Genomic DNA, 12548 nt, shown 5'->3' on the forward strand with positions numbered 1-12548 from the left:
ACTACCATTAAAATGTATATACCACGATACAAAATTATATACTACCACTATGTATGATAAAATAGAAATTAAATATCACAAAAAAAATAATAATTATATACCATACCACAAAAAACATATACACTAATTAGAAAATAATATACCAACAACCTATAAAAAACTTAAAAAATCAAATTAACTTTAAAATAAAAACTAATTAAACAAAACTAATATACATATACCACTATATTAAAGTCAAACAATCCTAAATAAATTATAAAAAAAAGACAATTTAGGTAATCAACAATGTAAACGGATTATTTCTCTACAATTTTAAAAATGAGGACATTAGCTTCTTGATGCCTTTATTTTGGGTAATTTACTATAATTCCTCATTATTGACTGTCTACTTGTTTCCTTGCACCTTACTACACTTGATTAGAGAATTAGATCCTAAAAGAAATACATAATCTAATTCAATCGTAGATTTTATGTGATATTTTTTTTTATGATTTCAAGTTAATAATAAAAAGCAGGTTCCAAATTGAATTCCAATTAAAAAATCGAACCAATCTCATTACTAATTAGATTAGATTGGATTGGATTTTGAAACTTAATTGAATTTGAATGGATGATAATTTTTAAAATCTAATTATTAATTGGATTGGAGTAGATTAGGAAAAAAATGTAGGTTAGATCCCAATAAAACACATTAGTATTGGGAAATTTTACACTATATGCATCATAATATAGTTAAATTTTTTAACATGCCATCATAAAAATTCTCTTACTAATGTGCCCGCTCCCCTATTTTGGACAAAAATACTCTCATCAGTTAAAAATAGTGAAAATTTAACACTTCACACATTTATCTCTCCATCTCTCTCTCTTATCCATCATTTACAACCATTTTCACAACAACCTAAACAACATTTTCGAATCACTACAACAATATAAGAGTTTTATGACTTTATTTGGGAGACATTAAAAGTCTACAATGTCTCTCGTGGGGGAGATATTGTAGGTGGAGTCATTGTAAGTGTATATCTCACGTCTCCCAATGGGAGAGGTGAGAGACATCTCACGTCTCCCAGTGGAAGAGAAAAATGTGGACTTTCAACCTCTCCCATTGGGAGATGTGGGAAGTTTCTCACCTCTCCTAGTGGGAGACATTGAAAGTCCCTGAGAGACTTTCAATGTCTCCCACTGGGAGAGGTGAGAGACTTCCCACGTCTCCCAATGGGAGAGGTTGAAGTCTCTGGGACGCTTTCAAGGTCTCCCACTGGGAGACGTGGGCCCCAATGGGAGACATTGAAAGTCTTTCAGGTTTAAAAAAAATTATTTTTTAATTAATATTATTTTAATTTGATTTAATAATTAATTAAATTAAAATTATTTTAATATTAATTTAAATGATTTAATAATTAATTAAATGGAAATCAATTTAATATTAATTTGAATTGAAATTGACATAATTAATAAAATGAAAATGCAAATCTTCATTAATGAAAATTTAAATTGTTTTGCAAGAAACACAATATTTGTTAGACATATACAAAATTAACAAATATTGCACTATATATGAAGAAAGAGGTAAAAAGTAAGAAAACCTAACAACGAGGTCGGTAACTTTGGATTATTGGTAACATATATGTTGCCCATTCTTGTCACAACTCATCAATTTGTGCCTCTGTATATGACGTACTTGTTAGCTGCAAAAAATATAAAGTAAACTATATTAATTAATTATTTGATTACATTTATATATATATATGTATTCAAAAATAATTTGTAAATTTTAATTAATAATACCGTTCTCAAGTAATTTCCAGGATCAAATCCTTCAACATCCTCATTATGTAGTATCCACATGCCACATTGTTCGGTTGGTGTTGACACTAATTATTAAAAAGTATGAGTAATTCATTATTAAATTGGAAAAAAATGCAAACATATGATTCTACTTAATAATTATAAAATTTCAAAAATTTAAGTTGCAATTACTTACTTGAGGTTTCTTAATGCGTAGAGTATCAGGGATCTCGACATCAGGAAGATTCCTAGAGAAAAAAAGATTGAAAGCGCTAACGATCACTGATACAATCTCCTCACGGTTATTCAGATCTGGATTCACTAGATCACAACAATAAACATGATATTGCATATGGTGCCAAAATAAGAAACACCCAATGTTCACTTCATAAGAAAAATAAAAAAATTATAACTCAAATGTTAAACAAAGAAAGTATTGATAAGGATCGGAAAAATGACAACTTTTTAAACTTACCTATGGTTTCAAGGGACAAACATAACTTGTTCTTTTGATTTTACGTCATTGCATCGTCTAAATAGATTTTGAATAGGATCTTAGAATGAACTCCCTTGAGTGGCTACAATATTAGGATTGACAAATAAAAACTTATTTTGGCGACCTTGTTGTACCACATATCTATAAATGAACCTAATACAAAAATAGAAAAATTGTTATCTGAATGAATAAATCAAATTAGAAAATTAAATGAATGAACTTTGTGAGATATATACCTCATGTAGCTGACGACAACTGCTTGTCCCTTTCGAGCAAACTGAAGTATGTCATCCTTAAATATATAACAGTGACGCATATCCTGATAAAAAGCTTCATACTCTATGCCTGGATTGACACCCTCGCCATCAGCCCACTGAGATACGATATTGTGTAGTCGTTCCAATGGAGTGTGGGGCAGTTGTGTTGGAGGAGTTTGTGGTTGTCTTATTTATCGTGGTTGTTGTGTTGATGGAGCTTTTGGTCGTTGTAATCTGGTCCTACTTATAGAGGGAGCCTGTATACAATAATATAAAAAAAGCAAACAAATTAATATACAGTTGTAAAGATAATTATGTAAAAATATGGCATCATCTCATGATATATCTTCAAATATAATGGCCAAATCCCTAGGCCATGCTATTGGCGTCCTAATGGCTTGAGAAACTATGTGCATATCCAAATTAGGCTATGCAAAAGGGAGAGGAGTCGTTGGCTTAAGAACGCTAGTAATCATAACTTGGTAGTTGTTGCCTGCCTCTCTTTCAATGAGTTTACCTGATGCAACAACGTTTGAAATCGAACCAATGGCTAATTGGCATGCTCGACCCTGCGCAAGAAACATGTTATATACAAATGAGCATGTTGAAAGAGTAAATAAATCTATTTGGTTTTGGAATATTCAAGGAAGTTAAATTACCTCTTGCAAAAGTGGTTGTAGTGCAATAATTTGATCTTCTGCTTGAGGCACTAGTGGGTCAAGAGTATAGTAGGACGGATGCACTGGTGGGTCGGGCACATAGTAGGATGGTGGAACTGGTGGGACTCCAATTTTGGATCTCGACCTACTCTGTTGGGCCATGAATTTTCTCAGGAGTTCATCTTGTTGCTTAAGGCGCTCATCTAGACGTTGTGCTTGTTGACGATGTTCTTCTTCTTCTTTCTGAAATCTTTCTTCAAACTCCTTTCCAATGTCGTCATTCGAAGAAGGAGCTTTCGATTTATTTTTCATTGAGGTAGGTGTTGGAGTATTCCAGTATACTGTGCGGGACACACCATGCCCTTCAAACCTAACATGTCCTCAGGGCTCAGGAGTGCCCAATGCCTTCGTCAGCACATCAACAGGGCCATCAGGTGCCCATTTACCCTAAGCTTGGAGTTGCCGGTAATGATCATGTGAAAAAATATTCATCGAAAGTTATATATAGAAGCTAATAATTTGATATACCAACATTATTAAATATGAACACTTACAATATTTTTTTGAATCTCAGAGGCCTCTCCAACTAGCTCTCCTTTTGCATTCTGACGACCCATGCTCCACTAGTCTGCCCTATCAATTTCAGTCAGGATTTTCCCACTCTGTTGCATTAACATCTCTTCAATATGCACATAGCCTCCTCTAGAGAGGTTGTGATTGTATTTATTCAATGCTTGATAAGTTTGCATCTCTTCTCTCTTTCTACGCCATTCGGGAGTTAATCTTGAGTTCACAAACTTTAACCATTCATCTGGCTTTATGACATTCTCAAATCCAAATGAAATAGCTGGCGGGAACTCATTTGGGAATTTTTTTCAAAGCGTCATACACGTGTACCCTTGTGAGATTACTCTTCCAATTTCGAAAGTACTTTCCCGCATCCTCAATATCTGCTTCTTTTGTTTAGGGTCCAAATCAAAAGTTTTATGCAAGTTTGAAAGTAATAAGAATCATATTATCACAACAATATATATTTTAAAAACATTAAATGAAATATAATTAATAAAATCATACCTTCATTATATCCCATATTTTATTTTTATTCACCATACTAACATCGTTCAAACTATTAGTGTTGCTTGACACAGTGGCTCGAACAATAGCTCCAAGTTGTGACGAAACATTAATTCTAGTCTCACCAACTATTTGACTATACTCGTTGTATTCAACATGTGTAAGATGTCTTTCACTCCTTTTTTTTTGGTGTTTTTAGACATCCATGTGCGTCCTCTCACATTTTTATGTTCTTCTTCCACTGGTTGAGAATGAGGCCGAGGCTCCCCCTCATCAGATTTACCACCAAAAGGGTCACCCTCCATCTTTGAAACATAAATATCATTATGATAATCATTATTATACAAACATTTCAATTAAAGATGAAACCAAAAGATAAAACCAAAAGATGAAAATAAAAATGTCACATATCATAAACATATCAAACCCATTAAATGTTACCTCAAGACCCATTATCATCAACCCATAATCCTTCATCGTTTTCACGGAAACAAATAAAATCATCATCAATTTCATCATTATCTTCTATTGCGGTCAATGTGACAAGTTCTTATTCGAGAGGTATATCATGTAAATCACCATCTTTAATGTTCCATTCTCTTGTTTGCGTTGAAAGAACAATTGACCACTGGTTGTCTGAAGAATCATTCACATAAAATACTTGTTTGGCTTGTGAAGCTAACATAAATCAGTCATATTTGTGCCCAATTCGTTTTAGATTAACTAATGTGAAACCAAAATCTTCATATACTATGCCGCTGTCATTTTTCACCCAATTACAAAAGAAAACATGTACTCGAGTTGTGATATAATCTAACTCCCAAATTTCATTAACTACTCCATAAAAAGTCATATCACATTCAACTGGATTTTTGTCTTTTGCACTAGAGACTTGCACAGTTTTAGCAACAAGGCTAACACCACTGTTTTGTGTGTTTTTGTTGTTATCACACTGTTTAAAATGCACAACGTAACGATCCCTGGATAGTAGGGCATTGCATATCCTTTCATTCTATCATGTGAATATGAAATTTCAGGGTTAGATATTAGATACGAACTGTTCCGGTGTTGAGTGTGGTATTTTTTTTGCATTTTTTGATCTGTTCTTTGGATTTTGAAATATGTGGGTGCCATTCCAAAATGGATGGTAAATCAATGGCATATCGATGGTGCATTGATGGAATGTTGATGCTGGGGTGAACATATAATTTATATGTTATTTTAGATATAATATCGATGGTATATTGATGTCATATATGCTGATTTGGTTCAGCATCAATATGGCATCGATATACCATTGAAATGGAATCGCGTACAGATGGCGACCATTAGCATCGATGAAATTTCGATGGTACATCGATGGAATTTCGATGTTGGGGCGAACATGTAATTTAGATGTTATTTTCGATATATTATCGATGCTGAATCGATGGCATATATGTTGATTTGGTTCAGCATCAATATGACATCGATATACCATCGAAATGGAATCACGTACAGATTGCGACCATCAACATCGACTATGCATTGAAATGTCATCGATGTGGCAATCGATGTTGAACTGCAATATAGATTTACATAGGCATCGATTCATCATCGATTACACTTTATTTTTATAATTTTCTTATGATTTTTTTTTTTGTAAATTTGCAGGTTCCAGAGTTAATATAATTTTTTTTTACAACGGTGTTTGGGAATGGAAATGGAAATGAGAGAAATGGAATTTCAAATCTGGTTTGAACACTATAATACACATACCAATTGATGTTGGTGACATAGAATTATTGGAGAAGTTGTATTCAAAGTTGAAAGTGGATAGGTCATTGTTTGACTTAAAGTTGGAAGTGTCATTTACATGCAATGATTTTAGTGTAGATCTCATTGAAATCACAGATGATGAAGGAGTTAGTGCTCTTATTCTTGACAATTCAAAGTCCTTAAGACATCGGGTTCCTTTATGCATTAGTTCGATTGCAAAGAACATTGCTCTTCTTGATCCATCTCCTAGAGCGAGTGTTAATATGGAAAATCATAATCAATCCTATAGGGTTGTTCCACAAACAGCTCCTGGGCCAAGTGTATACATGGGAGGTCCTAGTCAAAATGAAAGTTTTTTCCCCCAACAAATCTCCCGCATGATGATGGGTATGAATATGAGCCTTATGTCAATGACGATCCAATTGCCCATTTTGGTGATGATGATGAAAGAGTTGAGAGGTGCAGTAGTTCTGATGATAACTCTGAGGATCGGTTGTCAATGCTACATGTGGTTCAAGTAGATAATTTAAATGTACGACCCTTGCCAAGACGCCAAGAAAGCCAAGGACTAAGGGTTGCTGGCTCAGAGAGCAGTCGTCCAACTACACAAGATGATAGAAATAGATGAAGTTCTCTGGCATATACTGCTGAAGATATCCCATGCCCCTCTTATGTTATCCCCACATTATCTAGAGTGAGTTGTGGAGTAATAGAAGTTGGGAAGGGTTTTGAGAACAAGTTAGAGTTGAAGACGAAGGCACACTTGTATGCAATGAAGTAGAACTTCGAGTTTGTGGTGAAGAAGTTAGGTACTGAAGTTTGGTATATAACTTGCAAGGATCTTGATTATGGGTGGAGATTGAGGGGGAAGAGAATGTCTAAATCTGATATGTTCAAGATAACTTGTTTCACCAATAAACACATTTGCTCACTTGACATCCAACATAAAGGCCATCGCCAAGCTGCACCTTGGGTTATTGGTCATTGCATAAAGAAAAAATATCAGACTGGATCAAATGCGTACATGACAAACAACATAAGAGAAGATATTAAGAATGATTATGGGATTGAGTTGTCATATGGAAAAGCTTGGAGATACCAAGGGAAGGCTCTTTCTTATGTCAGAGGGACATTGAAGGCATCCTACCAGAAGTTACCATCCTACATGTTCATACTTCAATAGAAAAATCCCAGGATGTTTATAGATTTTGTCACTGAGGAGGATTGGTTCAAATATTGCCTTTTCTCACTCGGAGTTAGTAGAAGAGGGTTTCGTACATGTCGTCCTGTGTTATGTGTGGACGACACTTTTTTAAAGACAAAATATGGTGGGCAGATGTAATGTACAGTCACACTGGATGCAAATAACCATCTATATCCAGTTGCATTTGGTATTGTGGATAGTGAGAATCATGATTCATGGAAGTATTTCATGTCAAATCTAAAGGAAACGATTGGGCAAGTTGAGGACCTTGCATTTGTATCTGATAGGCGTGCAAGTATTACACATGCCTTGGAAACTATTTTCCTCGATGCCTATCACGGTGCTTGCTACCACCACATTGGTATGAATGTGATTGCTGAATTCAAGACTGATCATTGTCATGTGTTGATGTATAATGCGGCATATGCTTTTAGGAAATCCGAGTTCCACGCTCACTTCGAAAAAATCAAATCAAAAGATCCAGCTATTGCTCAATACCTAGAAGGCATGGGTTTTGATAAGTGGTCCCGTGCTTACTTTCCTGGAAATAGGTATGTCATTGTGAATTGTATTTTAATTTATAAAATCTTGTAAATGTACATTACTATTAAATGTTAGTTTTCCTGGATACTAGGTATAATATAATGACAAGAAATTACGCGGAAAGTTTCAATAATAAGACCTGGGACGCTAGGAGCTTTCCGAAAACTACATTCATCGAATTTATTCGCTTCACACTGCAGTCTTGGTTCTGTGATAGGAGAGAAACTAGCGAGAAGACAACTATAACTCTCACACCAACCTATGAGAAATATTTGGTGGAGATGGCTGAGAAAGCTCGATTCTTGATCCCTTATGAAATAGTGAGGCATGAGTTCCATGTGTTTGATGGTGAGCTGAATGGTGAAGTCGACCTTCTAAATAAGACATGCACATGTGGTGTGTTTCAGCTTATTGGTATCCCATATGTTCATGCACTATCTGGATCTCTTAAGCGAGGGATGAAATTTTATTTGCTGTGTTTAAGTTACTATAAAATTGAGACATGGAGATCCTCTTACACATAATCTATATATCCTATTGGTAACGAGGAAGATTGGATTTTTCCACATGACATTAGGACAATAAAAGTTAGAACACCTGCGCAAAAAAACTCGGTTGGTCGTCCAAAGAAGAAAAAAGCTAGGCCTAAGAAGAAACGCTATCCTTCCAATGGAGAGAAAGTTGTTGTAGAAGGCAAGTGCAACATATGTGGCGGTCTAGGCCATAATGGGGAAACTTGTAAAGTTCGAGTTTGAAATTTATGGCATCGATGTTAAACTTTTTTATTTGGCTACTAATGGTCTTTGTTAATCTTTTTATTTGTGTATTAATGGACTTTGTTAATCTTTTTATTTGTGTATTAATGGACTTTGTTAATCTTTTTATTTGTGTATTAATGGATTTTGTTAATCGAAATGACATTGTTTATATACAAAACAAAGGAGAAATATACTATTGTGTATCATCGAATATCCATCGAAATGTCATTGTTTATATACAAAACTAAGGAGAAATCAAAATAAATGTTCTAACATATAGAAAAAGTTAAGGGTACACATTCTCGTAAAAAATTTCGATGCATAATTTATCCCTGAAGTACTGAATGTGGTCCTCAATGGCATATGATAAGGGAATGTCTCCAAGAATAAACTCCAAGTGCTTGATGGCGAATACGCCGCAATCTCCGCTGAAACCAAGAAATCGCATTTGTGAGTGTATTGAAAATTAAAGGAGAACAATGTTATGAAAAACTGAAGTTAGTACGTCTAAATACCTGGTTCTAGACTGTGGGACAATATCAGTGGACATGCGCCCCCAATCAAAGTTTGGAATGGTGAGCTTCAGTCTAGCTATTTTCAACCTGGGGTGTCCTTTAAACATACCAGAAGCGTTGAGTAAAGATGGAAGCATCCTAGTCCAAGGCTCGATCAACTCAGACAACTTATTATGGCTAAAGTGGGAATGATCTGAGTCAAATACAGTGATTATCAAATCAGTGAAATTTATTTCGCAAAGGACCCATTGACTATTTTCCAAGCACCAGTGGAAGTAGACCTCGTTGCAATCACCCCAAGGCTTCTTGTATTTTTTAGCGTCGCCTTTCATGAAATTAAGAATGTCCTCATCCCATTGGTAAGTCCTGCTCTTTTTCTTGAAGTCCTCATATCTAGCAGGAATATACTTTGCAAATGATGAATCAAGTATGGTATCTTTCACGGGGTACGTCTTTGGCAACTCGAAAAGACATCTCCGTATAAGATAATTCACAGCGTCGAGATGCTGCAAATATATAGAGTATCGTTAAGGAAGAGTGGATTGTTAAAATGAGATGAATGTGTTGACTACAAATATAAAAGACTTACAGTTTCTGCCAACCATTCTTTTTCCACCTTTAACTTCAAGAACCAAACAGGGGTGCCATCACAATATTCCAACTTCCTCGGTCTGCTGTTGCAATCTCATTGAGTACCCATCGGTTAAAAGTTGTCAATATATCTTGATCCAACACATTTAAAGGATGGATTGTAATTGGGTCCTTGAACATTGGTTTCTTGGCTGCTCGAGTATAGTCCTCGTACCTTATTGGTCTTTGTCTAGTGCGCTTACCTGTAACAGGAGCAATTAGTATCTAATCTCTTTAAAACATGTAAAAACTCATGGATTAGTAGTACCTAAGACCGTCTGCACTAGATGGGGAGGTGTGGCTTCTCCAACAAGAGGCTCGTAACATGTAGGGAGAATGTCGTACTCTACATCCTCTACTGGAGTAGGTGCAGGAGTAGGTATACCACCAAGTGTTTCCAGCTTCACCAATATGACTTCTTGATTCTTAAGGACGATACCTAGAGTGGCCCTAACCTCGTCCACTGTACTTGATAGTCTGGCCATCTCACCCAAGACAACCTCATATGCCCCAGGAGCAGAAGTAGGTTCTGCACTAGTATCTAGAATAGTCTCTGTTGGGGCATCCTCCACAAATATGCAAGCCTCCACAGCTATCTCAGCCACTGCAGCAACCTCTGCCTCAGGATCGTAAGGTCTTCCATCCTCTGGTGCTGGCTGGATCACATCCTGCAGCATCGCATACCTAGGACCATCCCCCCTGCCCTCTGATATATGGTGCCGAAGAAGACTCGCTCGTCTGGTCGAGGCCTTAGGATAAAAATGCATGATAGCTGTAATGGAAACAAAACAAGCAAATTAGAAATGACATAAGTTGATTAGTATAATTCAAAAGTTCTTCAATTATTTAAATTTAAAATAACTTACATGTCTCTTCGCAAGTACATCCTTCACATGCAAATGCTTCGGCTAGCCTATGCTCTCCCACTGTAGCATCCTAGGGAACTTGAATCCACAGAGCTTGGCGTATTCTTTATGCAAATCAAGAATCGTCTCGTATGCCCGATATTGCAAGGCTGGTGGATACCCCTTGTAGGTGTACTTTACCGCCATCTCACCGATCCGGATCTAAACGTAACCCTCCTCCAATGCGTGGATCATTTGGTGGTACGCAATGACCACATCTATCCCAGAGGCACCGTTGTAGTTGATAACACGCTAAACTTTAGATCCTCTATCTTCGAAGAATATGGGACTAACCGTAGGACTTGGCCTTCTCTGCTCCAGGGTGCATTTGCTCCTGGGTTCAGGCAGTACGTAGATGAATCCAGCCCCGAGGAGGGACCTGAACCCCCTAGGATCCAAGAGATTGTAGCCATAGATTCCCCCTCCCCTTCATTAATCCCAGAATTAGAGGTCGTGCCCTGTCCATACACCCGAGCTGATCGTAATAGATCCCCCTCCAGCCCAGAGGGTAGGATCCTTGTTCTCTTTTTTTTTTATGCATTTATAATACCTTTAAAGCATTACTCCTGTGACTTGAATCCTTTGTTTGTTATTCTTTCATGTGAAGAAATGGAATTGTCAGGAGCTCCCGATTTAAGGAGTGCCTTCCAGGTTGGAGGGTCCGGAACTGGACCAGTGGTAAAAAGGCCTAGGGTGGCAAAGAAGGCCACTCATAAAATACGGGGCAACACAAAATCCCCTTCTAAGGGTAAAAGTGCGAGCACTGCTCGGGAGCCAGCTCTAGTGACTACTGTCACTGCCCAGCAAATTCCTCCTTGACAGATGGCTCCCTCATATCCCAGGTGATTCAAATTGAAGCCCCTGTCCAAAGTCAAGGTTCTCTTGTCCGAATACCAGTCGAGCCACACGATCTGGACAAGATTCCTGAAGCCTTTCGGGGTATCATGTATGAAACAGCGAGTCACATGGTGGGCCATGCATATAAGGCCAGTGCTAGGGATCAAAGGGCTATAGAGGAGTGCAGCCCGGAAGATGTCCTAGAGTCTGCTATGGGGATGAACCTCACCGTGAGTCTCTTTCCCACTACTAATCTTTCTTTATTATGTTTATTTTTTATTGACTTGCTTCATTATTTTGTAGTTCATCTTGGCTCAATACCGAAGCATAGCTCAGGTCAAGGTCAGGAACGAAGAACTTTGAGCTGACTTAAACACTGCCATAACCACCCTGAGTGTTGCTCAAGATAATGAGCATGCTGCCATAGCTGCTTTCATTTCTTCTCAAGAGCGCGAGCAATCTGCGAAGACCATGTTGTCTGCCTCTTAGGCTCAGGTCGTGGAGGCGGGTCGCCGTGCTGATTAGATTTAGGCCAAGAACGATGAACTAAAAGCAAAGATCATCGAGGCCGAGGTTAAAGCCAAGGAGGAAGCGGCACTGTCTTCGTCAACAATGGAGGAGATGCTTTACCATTACTGGGCTTTCAACCAGGATGGGAACTTCTCCTTCATGGAGCTCGGGCTATGGGATCGTATCTTGTTAAGTTTAAGATTCAATTTTGCAAGAACCTTCGGAGACTGGCGAGGCTTCCGAAGCAGCTAAGGGAGACGGCGAGCTGATGGAGCCCAATAACTTTATTTAAGATTTTCTTTTGTAATCATTATCATTTTCTATTAATCCCGTGGGATTAAAACAATTTCCATCGGGCTTAGCTCAAGGTTTTTTCTCTTCAATGTGACGAGATTTTTTCTTATTTGAATATACATATAACTTGTGATCTATTTGTCTTTTATTATTTTCTCATGTTTATGAATCCTTAGACTCTTGCACATTCGAAATCTTAAGGATCGAATTTAGATCGAGATAGATTTTATCAATCTTAGTTCTATCCAAGAATTTACTCGCTCATTTGCATTATACCTGTTAAGAATCAGGCCTTGGACCTGGTTATATCAAGGGTT

At 37.1% G+C, this 12548-nt stretch overlaps 1 protein-coding gene across 1 annotated transcript; it reads left to right on the plus strand.

Annotated features, from left to right (window-relative positions):
- Window positions 1–5417: 5417 nt before the first annotated feature.
- Window positions 5418–8306, plus strand: LOC133792159 (uncharacterized). The gene is made up of 4 exons (XM_062230076.1): window positions 5418–5424; window positions 6057–6494; window positions 7385–7790; window positions 7874–8306. Exons 1-4 carry the CDS (start codon window positions 5418–5420, stop codon window positions 8304–8306), a joined length of 1284 nt encoding a protein of 427 aa, XP_062086060.1.
- Window positions 8307–12548: the final 4242 nt, after the last annotated feature.

The sequence above is a fragment of the Humulus lupulus genome, chromosome 7 (genome assembly GCF_963169125.1).
Source record: "Humulus lupulus chromosome 7, drHumLupu1.1, whole genome shotgun sequence".
NCBI classification, from domain to species: Eukaryota; Viridiplantae; Streptophyta; class Magnoliopsida; order Rosales; family Cannabaceae; genus Humulus; species Humulus lupulus.